The following is a 13,213-nucleotide window of genomic DNA, read 5'->3' as shown; positions in this document are numbered from 1 at the left end:
AACAGAAACTTCTGTGAATCTTCCCTTTCCCATACCATAAATATGCATGCCAACCAAATCTATTGTCATGTCCTTCTAATTCTAATGTGTCTTGCTTATCCAACCTCATCCAGTCCCTGATCCATACCAAACAAGCAGATTCATAATACAGTTTAAGGTCAGGATCTTGCACTGAATTTCAGCAAGTTCTGCAGGTTGAGAACTGTCTGCTGAAGTGGAGCTGCTCTCTCTTTAAAAATCCCTGCACATAGAAAAATAGCATGCTAGGGAGAAGGCTCAGCAAGAATCCCTCTGCAGTCTTGAAATCAGTCCAGTCCACGTCTCACCCCATGAGAAAGATGCAATGGATGGGCTGTCTGATGCACTCATCTACCCTGAGGGGCATCGGTTCTGCAATGTCCCAAGCCCAAAGTGGCAGTGCCTGGATCTTTTATCAAGTAATTCCGGGGACTAAATTGTTGTCCCGTGTACTTGAAAGGCATGTGCTTTGCCATTGAGCTGTGGCTCCTTCATGTCTGGTACTTCTTAAAATCCTTGCAGCTCGGGATAATTATTTATTAATAATACGGTTGTTGCTCAGTTACCAAGGACAGACCAACAGTGGACATTTCTCCATATTCATTTCTCCCTATTTAAAATATGTAGCAGAGCACAGGACCCTTCCATCCACCTCAGCATATTGTTCGCACTGGCTGGCTGAGGCTCTCTGGTTTTTCAGACGGGTCTCTCCCAGCCCTACTTGAAGCTCCTAGGGATTGAACCTGGGACCTCTTGTAGGCAATCAGATGCTGAGCTTACCGCCTGTCATTAACAGAGAGTACACAACACTTTACAAAGGCAAACAGGAGGGGTAGGGTCCCTTGCAGGTTCCTCAAGGGTTCCCTGATGGGGAAAGGCCAGGGAGGAATGGGTGATCCCTGGTCAGCTCCAGCCTTTTGACTCTGTGAAATCCAATTTAAAACTCTTTGTCTCTTGGCAGGCCTGTCCATGACGCTGCAGCAAATGACAACTTGGAGATCATGTGGCTCCTGCTGTCTTACGGTGCTGACCCAACCCTGGCTACATATTCGGGGCAGACTGCCCTGAAGCTGGCCAGCAGCAAAAACATGAAAAACTTCCTTAATGGTAGGTTTCCATTTGTCAAAGGTAAGGCAGCAATTTTATTCCCCTGCACACACACACCCTGGCCATTGGATACTAGATATGACGTATGTGTTGCTGCAGTCGAAAATGCACATGGGTTTTGCAGGGAAAGTGCTTGATTTGCACTAAAGGACATCATTCTGCAGGATATATGCATGCTTCAATGGGTTGATTCTGGTGCTTAGTTTTCCCTCTAAGGAGGGCTTTGGACGGATTCATGTTGGAGGGCTCTACCTTGAAAACATTAGACTAGAATCCTACATGAATCTTGCTAGAAGGTACCTGTGAGCAAAAGACGAAGATTTTTGCTCTCATTAAAGGCTTGCAAAGTTCAATGTGGATTTATCATAACATCACAATCTTTTGTGATAAATCCACATTGAATTATCCCTTTAATCCAGGGTTTCCCAAACTTTGGTCTCCAGCTGTTTTTTTGGACTACGTTTCCCATCATCCCTGACCACTGGTCCTGCTAGCTTGTGGTGATGGGAGTTGTAGTCCAACGACAGCTGGAGGCACAAGTTTGGGAAACCCTGCTTTAATCAGTCTTTATGGCAAGGATTGTAGAGCCTTCATCCTGCAGGCCAATCTTGGCTCCAGTTTGGCCCATGAGGGCATTTCCTCTAAACTGTGCCCCCTCTGGTCACCTGACATCACTTTGATGGGTGGGTGAAATCAGCTGATGGGCTGTTCAGTTCTGCATGGGCTGTGCCTGCCTGTTCCCCACATGGAGCTGGTATGCTCAGCCAAAGCACCAGTATTTTAAGTGCCCACCCATCACCTGATGAGAGAGAGTTCAGTTCTGCTCCTTGCTGCTTCCTGGTGACTTTTTCCTTCCGCAAGTTAACTTAAACAGGTGGGCAAGATTGCCTACTTAATGGTCACCCGATGGCAGATGGGTTGCCTCTGCCTACCTGTAAAAATTCAGCCACAAGGATGGGGAGAGATAAAATATCTGGCACACCAGGTCAAAAATTCCCCCATCTTACTCTCTGGGAACCTTGCCTAAACACCTGAAAACACATTGACATCTCAGCTTCCTTTATTCCATTTTATCTTCTTGCAGATTACCTCTTGGATCTGCAGGGTCGAGCTGAAGGGGACCCCCATACAGCCTGGGATTTTTACAGCAGCACTATATTAGGTGAGTAGACCCCACCTACCTCTTTTCCCTGCTCCACAAGTAGTGGAGCTGATCGGCTTCCCTCCATCCTTAGAGGCAGGATGTTTGGAGCAAGGGAATGAAGTGAAGGGCATTTTTTATTTGTTTCCCAAGCACTCTGTCTTTTGGTCTTAAACCACTTGCTCCTGCAGCGTACTGAGTGGAGGAGACAGATCTTCAAAGATGTGTTTGAACCATTTTCTTCAAATGGTGGGTGATTTTGCTCAGTTACTGCCCTTTGAAGAAACTGGTTTGGTTGACCCTTCAAGCTCAAGACATATTGGCCTCACAAGTGCACCTTGGGATGTTTCTGTTGGGATACTGCCAAGGAGACGGAGGCATCAGGCAGGCCCCCAGTTGTCTCCGGACGATCACCGGTCTCCTGTGGAACAGCATCAGTCAATTAGCGACACGAGCCTCAGAGACATTCCAAGGCCTGTGTACACCCTTTCAGCAGTCTCCACAACGAAAGATGTAGACAGGAGAGCATATTTACAGCTTTATTTCGTCAGGATCGGTGGGAGGCCAAATGGGTAGATGGGTAAACAGGTGCGTCAGATGGTCGGAGGGAGCATCTGCTTGTGAGAAACATCTCTTCAGGAACAATTCCCATGTCGGTGCAGGGATGACTGCCCTTGGGTATATCCTCACCCTTCTATTAATCAAGGACCAGAATTCCCTGGATCTGTGTGGTTTTGAAGCAGCAATCAGGGCCTGCCAACGATTATGTTGCCACTCGCGTTTGGCAATTTTTTGCGTGCGTTTATAAACTTGCTTGGCTTGTGCGTAGCTAGCTGGCAGAGTAGATGCATCAGAGGTCTTATATACATTATATATAGCACGAAGGCGCTGTCTTGCTTGTTTACACTGAGAATTATACCAGGGGGCACCGTGAGTATACTCGTTACGATTTAAATTTTTGGGTGGTAGCCTGAAGAAGGACGTAAGAACAGTGGTATGATGGTGGAAGCGATTCAACACTATGCTATGCTCGTCTGGGGCAGAGCCTATGTTGGGATGAGGCCCAAGGATTTCTTTTTGAAAGAATTCCTGATACCTTTGAGCCTGGGTCTCCGACCATTTGATTCCTCTTATTTGGAAGGATTCGTTGGTTACCATCTGGGTCGTGTGTCTATCAGCCTCTGGCTGCCAGTTCAGGGAAAACTTGGCTACCAGGGGGAGATGATCACTAGATTGTACATTCTCAATCTTAAAGGTGGAAATACACTTAAGTAAATCCCTGGAGACCAACAGGTAATCGAGGACGCTGTTTGACTTAACGCTCAGGTGAGTGAAATCCCCTGGGATATCAGGGAGACAAGCGCCATTTAAGGGGGCCAGATTTAAACGGATGGCCATTTGATATAGGAGCACTCCAGCCTCATTTACTCTGTGGTCTTTAGAGGTTCTCCTCATGATGTGTTCCAGATCATAATTATCAAGATTTGGGGTAACCCACCATTTGGCTTTGGTCAGCGAATCCCAGTTTGCTGCTGTGCGGGCATTAAAATCGCCACCTATTATGGCCGGGGTGTTGGGAAACTTAACATAACATGAGAGCAAATGATCTTCCAGCGAGGCCCATTTAGAGCCCAGTTCAAGAGAGGAACCCCCAGGAGGCAAATAAACATTTGTAACTAGGAGTGAGATCTTTTCCCCCGCTATCAGCCCGGTAAGGGCGTAAGGGGGTAAGGCCTGTACTAGAGAAAATTTAGAATGAAGGTTGAGAGAAATGCCTATTATTAGGCCCCCTTTAGGGCGGCCTCCTTTCAGGGAGGGACAGGCTGGGAGTTCTAGAAGCTCAAAACCATTTAGGACAATTTTCTCTACTTCCCACGATTCTTGGAACAGGATGATATGAAATGGGTTAATAAACTCCAGGAATTCTGGATCAAGTTTTTTTCCCCTCCAGCCCGCAATGTTCCAGCTCAGGACTGATAGGGGGGAGTTCCTGTTGAGTCCAATTCGCTGTCATTTCGGGGAGGAATGTGAGACCTTTGGGGGCAGGGCAGGCCCCACAAAGAAATCAGTTATTTTACTTTGCATAGGCACCTGCTGAAGGGTCCTGGTCTTGAAGTTGGTATTGAGGTATTCTGACTGGGGTGACAGAACGGGTCTCCCGCTAGCTAACCCAAGGGCGGACACTTCAGTGGGGAACACCACGGGGTTAGCTGAGACTGCCCCACCGCGAGGTCTAAAGGTCGCCGATGAAACCATTTGGTTTATATGTCCGGCCGGATCTTCAGTCAAATCCGCGCCATTTTTTGATGTAGATGGAACACTCCCCTGACCAGCTGCCAGCAAAGGTGCTGGGGATGCTCGGCGTGCAGTTACCGTTTGTATGACGGGTCTATGCCGCTCAGGGGAATATGAAGACTCCAGTTCCGGCATTGATGGATTAGATGGTAAGGAATTGTTTTGGTGGGAGGCACTCTGAGTTACACTCTTCGGCGGAGGGCTCTTGGAGGGCGAATCAAAATTTATCAAGAGTTGGGATGAGCGGCCAGCTTGTGTGGCAAAACTTGAGTCTGCCAAGCATCGGTGGGATTTACCCACAAGTGGGGGAGGTATGGGTTTAGGAGCTGGGCTGAGGTGTGGAAGACTTCCTGCTTCCTTAAAGCACGACTCCGAAAAGCTGGCAAGGTTATCCTGAGAAGTGGACAGGGCTTTTCCGTTCTTCTGGACGTGTATGAGCTGATGATTAAGTACTTCTAGTCTATCAATTATTTCTTGTTGTTCCCTCGGTGGAAGGTCGCCAAAGGTGGCTAAAAGCTCTCTTTCCTCCGGTGGGGTCAGAGAGTTACTTGCGCCAGTGAGATCCTTTAAGGCTCGTGGGGACATGGAATAAGTCCAGTTTCGAGATGGATGGATATCCTCCGGAATAGGAGGTTTGATGACCCGAGGTGTTCCCGACCTCTCCGACCGGGTCCGCTCCGTGTCGTAACCGGCAAGTAGGAGGGGATGGATCATGCTATCCATAAAAACTCTTGTTGGGATGATATCGTACCTAGCCAAGAGTGATTTCTGCCTGATGATAGCTGAGGGGATCCTTGGAGAGTAAAACGCAAGCATCACTTTCTGTTGCCTGAGGTGCTGGTTCAAAGGTAATACTGCAATGAGATCGCATTGTGTGGTTTCTATGTTTAGTAGGTTGCTTATATACCTTTTGGCCCCATCCAGAGTGAGCCACCTTGCTGACCCTACCCCGATATTTAGGCAAATTTTCTTAGGTTGCAGAGACAATGCTTGATGTTTCAATGCGGGATTTGGTTTATATTTAGGGATCCCACTTCCTTTTTTGATTGAGGATAAGGTTCTCTGGCACTTCATTTCCCCCGTAGCTACAGTTGGTTCGAACTTTGGCCAGAGGTTATCAATTTTCTGTTCAAGGTTACATAGCTGGGAGGATAGCACATCAATCTTCTTGAATATGCAGTTAAGGGTTCTGACCACAAGGTGGAGATGTTCGTGTTGTTCTTGTCTTGCGCAGTCCTCGACTCCAGCGTCCTGCGCCACCCCCAGTGGGACACTCCCTCTTCCTCCGAGCTTGCCATCCACAGCTGTAGTCTGGGGTAAAAGTAAAGGTAATTCCTCTGGTGTTGACGTTGTTTCTGGTGACATTAGAGGGTGAAAACGGTTCTGAGTTTTCACCCTATAGCAGTGATCAGTGGGGACACTCCATTTGCCAGACACAGGGGGGTCGGTTTTAGATTGTTTGGCTCTTGGGGAGGGCAGAGCCTCGTCACAGTCCCTTAGGCGTTTGCCTTGGCCCATCGTTGTGAGTCTTTTAAAATAGCAGTGGTTAAAAGGTAATAAAAGGTAATAAAAAAAGGTAATAAAAATAGAAAAACAACCTAATGTGGGCTGTCGAAAAAAAACCAGTGTGTCGAAGGCTGCCGAAGGGTACGGTTATCTGCTCGTTGAAGCTGATTTGCGATGCAGGCTTTGTAGATTATCAGCAATGTAAACTCCTGGTATGGGCTCCGTCACCCTGGTGCAACCTTCAGCAAGAACTTGAAAGGCTGGGAGCCGCAACACAAATTTTAGGGAGGATTCGAGATGAACTCCGGCAAATGCGTCTTACCTTGACGCCATTTCTACAGCAGCTTCCCCAGATCAATCCAAAGCAATCCTCCTTCGTCAGACTTAATTAAAATCTGGCATCACATCAGTGGAGAGTCCAGCAATTACTTGTCTAGCTAAATGCAAAACTAAAGTAAATGACTTACTCCAGTGGTTGTAAAATCCAAATCGGGAGAAGAGGTCGGAGAGAACTGGGAAGAGGAACCTTACACAGGGCCCGATCTGATCCCTGCCGAAGCCATCAAACTACACCCAAAATGGTGGGCTGGCATCTTGGCCAAAACCTTCAACGCAATCAACGCCTCTGGTCACATCCCCAAAATATGGAAGGAGGCCATTATAGTACCAATCCATAAAAAAGGTTCTCCAACGGAGCCGGAAAATTACCGTAACATCAGCCTCCTTTCGATTATAGGGAAAATTTATGCCAGCTTCTTGCTGACTAAACTATTGCGTTGGGTAGATGAGACTAATCAGATTGGCCATGAACAAGCAGGGTTCAGAATTAAACGCTCTACAACCGATCATGCGATAGTGCTCTATCACCTGGCACGGAAGTACTCCTCCCCTCCGCGGGGCTACCTCTGTGCGGCCTTTTTAGATCTAAAGGCAGCCTTCGACAGCGTGCCCAGAAATATTCTTTGGGAGAAACTTGCGAAACAGGGCATTGATAGAAGACTCTTATGGCTTATAAGTCAACTCCACGAAGGTACCCTTGCCAGAGTGAGACTCACTCCTGCGGGCGACCTCACAAACCCGATACCAATAAACAAGGGAGTGCGCCAAGGTTGTATATTGGCTCCCTGCCTATTCAACCTATTCATCAGCGACATGCGAGCACCCCTAGTTAATTCATCTCCAAGTACACACGCGCCTAGACTAGCGGACTATCGTTGCCCACTCCTTTTATATGCGGACGACGCAGTACTCCTATCTTTTACACGTGTTGGACTAACCAGAGCTCTGAAGATCTTTGCCACGTATTGTCAACTCAACCAATTAACCATCAACTATGCCAAATCCAAGATTCTGATTTTCTCCAGAAGCCGGAGATTATATAAATGGAAGCTTGGTGGAGCAAAAATAGAGCAAGTCCTAAAATTCCAATACCTAGGAGTTATTTTTCAATACAATCTGGGGTGGAAAGCTCATATACAACACCTACTTAATAAGGCCAAAACTCTGTCATATGCGCTCCTCCGATTTTTCTTTTCGGATGGAGCTTTGCATGTTCCCTCGGCCCTAAAGGTGTTCAAGGCAAAAGTGGTGGCTGTGCTCGCTTATGCTGCCCCGCTCTGGGCCGTGTTGACTGATCTTGCTCCCCTTGAGACTCTGCAAAACCAATTCCTACGCCGGCTCCTAATGCTTCCTCTGTGCGTAAGCAACGCAGCCATGCGACTAGAATTGAAGATCGCATCCTTAGAAACTTGTCTGTGGAAGCAAGTCTTCAATTACTGGTTATCACTGTGGCATAGATTACCAAACCATTACCTTATCCAATGCCTATGGCGAGATGAATTCTCTAGCCTTTGGTCTAGTAGAATTCATGCCAAACTCTTGAGCTATGGAATCTCTCCCGCAGATTCCCTAAAATTAGATCAAATCACAGCTCAAAGACTGATCCGCCAAAGACTGGATGATATCGACTTACAGCGAAATTATATGCTGGGGGGAGGTGTTTGTTCGCCCCAGAGCATTGGTATCACTTTAACTTACTGCGTCCCATCATACCTCTCCTCCCTTTCGACTGTTGCCCATAGACTGGCCTTCACCAAAGCGAGGTTTAACGTTTTTCCCTCCAATGTCCTGAGACATAGATTCTCAAAGGGCCAAGTCCCCGCCATGTGCGAATGTGATAAGGTGACGCCGGAGTCGCTCCAGCACATTATGTTTTCTTGCCCCTTGTTCAATGTGTTACGAGCAAATCTGCTGGGATCAATCATACAGAAACTAGCGGGTACCCCTCCAACATTCCACCTTGCCCAAATCTTGCAGGATAAGGATACCCATACGACCCTGAAAGTGGCTAGGTTCCTGGTCGCGGTCCTTACCCAAAAGCGACGCCAAGGAGCACCACAAGCTAATTAAGGCGTAGGATGCCATTCTATCTTATAGTATTTTATTGTTATAGCGGTGTGTTAGCGGCTGTTTTTTTCTTTTTTTGTTCCCTTCCCTATTTTTTTTCTTTCTTTCTTTTTTCCCCACGTGCACAAGTTGTTATTTATGTTTTTTCTTGTATGGGCCTATGGCCGTAATAAATAAATAAATAAAATTACAGCTTTATTCAACGTAGATCAGAACAAAGGAAAAACATGACTGCTTGCCTCCGTGTCCAGAAAAACAGCCAGAACAAAAGCTATATACAAAACGGAAGTTCCCAGCGAGAGCTGGAACGAAACAGGAATGTGATACACAACAATCATGCCTGACCATTTAAGGTGGAACAAAACTATATCCTAACATCCTCCCCCTTTCCGTGTAACCTGTAGTACCTGTGGTTCAACCCAATTGCAACATCTGTACATAAACCTTAAGTTGTTCTCTGTTAACAACCTTAGACAACAGATCAGCAGGAATTTCATTTCCTGGCATGTAGGACACCTGAATGAGTTCTTTCTGAATACACTCTCTTGCACAATGTAACTTAATCTGCAAGTACTTGGTTCTTTGCTTGCAACTCTCTGAGTTCAGCAAAGCCAAATAGGATCTATTCTCTTGATACACCTGTATAGGACATTTCACAGAAACTCTGATGTCCTGAAACAGTTGCATCAACCATTCACAACCCATGAGTGAAAATGACAGGGCACTGAGTTCTGCTTCACAGGAACCTAGGCTTACTGTCATCTGTTTTTTGCACAGCTAGTCAAACAGACAATGGTTGTACATGTAGCATGCTCCAGAAGTGCTTGTACCATCCGTGGTGTCACTTCCAAAACTAGCATCTGCAAAGATTTCAAGACCTCCAGTCTTCTGACTGGTGAACCTCAGCCTGTAGTGCATAGTCCCTTTCAAATAGCGGGCTATGCGCTTCAGAGCTTTCCAATCCTGAACTGTAGGATTGTTGGCATGTCTGCTAAGCAGGTTAGTGCTTACAGCTATGTCAGGTCTTGAACATCTAGCAGAGATTCAGCTTGCCTAGAATGCATCTGTACAGTGTGGTGTCAGAAAATGCTTCAGCAGTACTATCTACCTGGTAACCTGTCACCATCGGTGTGTCTGCTGGGTTTGCATCAACCAAATTCAGCCTGGTTAATATATCAGCAATTTTCTGTGTTTGGTGTACCAGAAAATTACCTGCTTGGTCCTTCTCCACCTGCAGAGAAAGATAGTTGGATACCTCACCAAGATCCTTCATGTCAAAGTGCTCCTTCAGCTCAGCGAGGGTGCTTTGGTACAAAGCCTGATTCTTCCAAAACATCAAAAGATAATCAACAAAACATAAACAATACAGTTTGTTTTGCCCCTCCTCCTTGACAAACACACATGGATCAGCTTTGCCTTGGTGAAAACCTAGAGAAAGCAATGTCTCAGTGAGTTTTGTGTTCCAACACCTGGCACTCTGCTTGCGACCATATAAGGACTTCCGTAGTTTACAGACCATTCCCTTCTGTATCTGCACTCCATCAGGTGGAAGCATATACAGCTCCTCCCCCCAAATCCCGTACAAAAAAGCTGTGTTCACATCGTGATGAGAAACGTGCAGTTTCTCCTCTGCAGCAATCTTGAGCATCAGTCGAATGCTCTCATACTTGACGGTGGGTGAGTAGGTCTCATGGTAATCCTGTCCTGGTACCTGTGAAAAACCTCTGGTGACCAATCTGGCTTTGTGCCTGACAACCTTGTCATTCTGGTCTGTCTTGGCCTTAAAGACCCATTTGCTGTCCACCAGCCTCATTCCTGGAACTATTGGCACCAGCTCCCAGGTTTGTTTCCTATTCAAGGAATCAGCTTCAGCCTTCATGGCATTAAGCCATGGCTCAGCATCTTTAGAGGTCAACTCCTGAACCTCTTTGAAGCTTGAAGGTTCCCACACCTTCTCTAAGCTACTAAGAACAGCAGTTGCTGTCTTAGCAAACTCATCAGCAAATCTCTTCACATCTGCGTACTAGACGCAAGTCTTCTGCACTCATCTTCTCCTTCTTAGGAGAAAAGTGACCAATGGTGAACAGTGGTTCTCCCAGTTCAGTGTCAGACGCATCAGATGGTCTGACTGAGGCCTTTGCGCTCTTGTAGTCTGCTGTGTCATCACTGTCGCTGACAACAGCAGCAGCGCTGCCCACTGAGCTGGAATCCAAACTCTGATCATCATCCTCAGCTTCCTCGTCTACCTCATCATCATCTGCTTCTTTCACATCATCTTCATCCTCCTCTGAGTGACTCTGGAAAATTCCCACATTCCCCCCCCCCAACTTAGGATTGTACTGAACACTCTTTGTGAACCTAATGGACTTAGAGTCAGTCATTAATACCCTGTATGCACCTTTTTCGTACCCCGTGAACAAACCATGTGCCCCACACTTCCCAAGCTTGCTGTTCTGTGGGGTGTGTACCCACATGTCAGAACCAAATATTCTCATGTGCTTGACATAAGGTTTCTTACCAACCATCTTCTCATAGGGAGTACAACCAATAGGTGATGACAATCTCCTATTATAGGAATAAAGGAAACACGATAAAGCTTCAGCCCAATATTTCTCAGGGAGATTGGCATCATGCAGTAAGGTTTTTAGGCCTTGCAGCAAAGTCTGTCTTGCTTGCTCACAAAGTCCATTCTCCCATGGAGATCTAGGACTTGAGAGGCTATGCTGGATTCCCTTCTCAGTCAGGAAAGCTTCAAACTGCTGAGAAGTGAATTCACCACCTCGATCAGAAAATAAACAGCCAATGCATTTATTGTGAGCATTCTCCAACCAAGCACAGAACACCTTGAATTTAGGAAACGCTTCTGACATCTGGTGGACCATAAACACATGAATGTACCTGGAAAAAGAATCAATTAAAACCATGAAGTATCTTGCTCCACCCAAAGAGGGTGCAAGTGGACCAACCAGGTCTGCGTGGACTAGCTGATATGGTTTGGAAGCCTGTCTCCTAGACACCTTGCCTTTCGGAGCAACCTTCACCTTGTTCTCTGCACAAGTTTCATGTGAAACTTACAGGGCTTGATGTTCAAACCCTGAACCATTCCAGGCATCTTGGCCAGTGCCTGCCAAGACATGTGACCAAATTTTCGGTGCGCCTCGTGAATACATCCTGCGTGAAGAACTTTGTTAGTTTGTGCAACACAACAAGATTCAACACTAGGCACATCAACAGCATTGTCATCATAAGTTATCAAGAACAAGCCATGTATAAACTTTGCATGCAAAATGTCCTCTTTGCCCTTCCTGATGACACAGACGCTCTTCTTGAAGGAAATCTCAAAGCCTCGCCCAGTCAGCTGTGGGACGCTGAGCAAATTGTCTGCAGAATCTGGAACAAAAAGTACTTCACTAATGGTTGTGTGCAGACTTGCCAATTTCACTGTCCCGACTCCTGCAACTCTCAACGTCTTTCCATCAGCCTGTTGGATCTCTCCATCTTGAAGCGTCAAGGAGATAAACAAGTGTTGATTTATGTAATGTGCCTTGTGGCTACAGAATCAACAACAAATTTGGCTTTGGCCTTTGGAGCAGCAGTGCCAGCAAACAAAACCTTGTTTTCCACCGGCCTGGGCTGCTGCTTGCCCCCCTGCTCCTGGCCATCTGCAGGCTTTTGTCTCTGTTTACATCTCGCCTTCTGGCCTCTGCAAAGGCGACCTTGGTTCTCACAGGAAACAGAGCTCTCAGCTGCCGACTCGTTGGCTCCCTCTGGAGGCTGGAATGCTGTCTGGGATGACGTAACAGTCAGCTCCCCCTGCAGCTTGCAACCGGTGCCCTCGGCATCCCTGCAATCACTCTCAATCTGGGAAACAGCCAGGACCTCCAAAGCAGTCAAACTCTGTGCTGGAGACGCTGTCAGATGGGCTACTTTCAAAGCATTTCACATCTGAGTTGCTGTCGTGCTGCCAGCCAGTGTTACAATTTCCTCCAGAGAGACGGACAAGACAATCACGTCTATGGCCCTTGAATCATCGGCCCTCCATCTATCTGTCAGAGGAACTGGAGGGGCTTCAGAAACAGTGTGCCACACTCCAAACTGTCTCATCTGGCCCTCGCAGTACCTTGCCCAGGTCTGATCGTTGTGGCCATCAAGCTTTGGCCACGGAACCCCATCTTAGGCTTGTAAAAGCTCCATTTCAGCTCTTTACTTCAGCCATGAGCCTTATTCCCTTCAAAAGCTCCTTATCTTTGGCAGGTTGTAAATTACGAGGCCTGCTTGCTCTCTCTGCCAGCCTAATTAGTTGGCTCAGACTTCAAAGACTCTGTTGTGGCACAGAAAAGTCTCACTTTTCTCCACATACCTCTTGCAGTCTTCAACAGTCTTACTCTCCTGTAAGCACCGTGAATCTGGGCCCATAACCTGTTGTTGGGATACTGCCAGGGAGACGGAGGCATCAGGCAGCCTACACGTTGTCTCCAGACGATCACCGGTCTCCCGTGGAACTGTTGGGATATGAGTACAACGCAGCTGCAAACAAGCAGCTCGATGTTTACATCACATGATGTGACTAGTCCTGGGAAAGAATGTACCAGGCAGTTCACAGGGATTTGTTCTGTGTGTAATATGAGACCTTCCTGTTGCGTGTGTGAAGGAAGTCTTAGTCAGTTGCTTGGAGGAGACTGAACTGAACGGACATGTTTTTGTACAGATGTAAAGTCAGAAATAAACCGTAGAAATGTA

General features: G+C 46.9%; 1 protein-coding gene across 1 annotated transcript in view; it reads left to right on the top strand.

The window, feature by feature from the left end:
• LOC310668870 (BCL-6 corepressor-like protein 1) overlaps positions 1-13,213 on the top strand; it is a 101,119-nt gene that overhangs the window by 75,138 nt on the left and 12,768 nt on the right. The window contains 2 exon segments of the mRNA XM_083422231.1: positions 980-1,125; positions 2,210-2,287. Of these exon segments, the coding sequence (XP_083278357.1) occupies positions 980-1,125; positions 2,210-2,287 (224 nt within the window).

This window comes from Podarcis tiliguerta (genome assembly GCF_965153285.1).
Source record: "Podarcis tiliguerta genome assembly, chromosome: W".
Lineage (NCBI taxonomy): Eukaryota > Metazoa > Chordata > Lepidosauria > Squamata > Lacertidae > Podarcis > Podarcis tiliguerta.
This window is presented reverse-complemented; position numbering and strand designations above follow the sequence as displayed.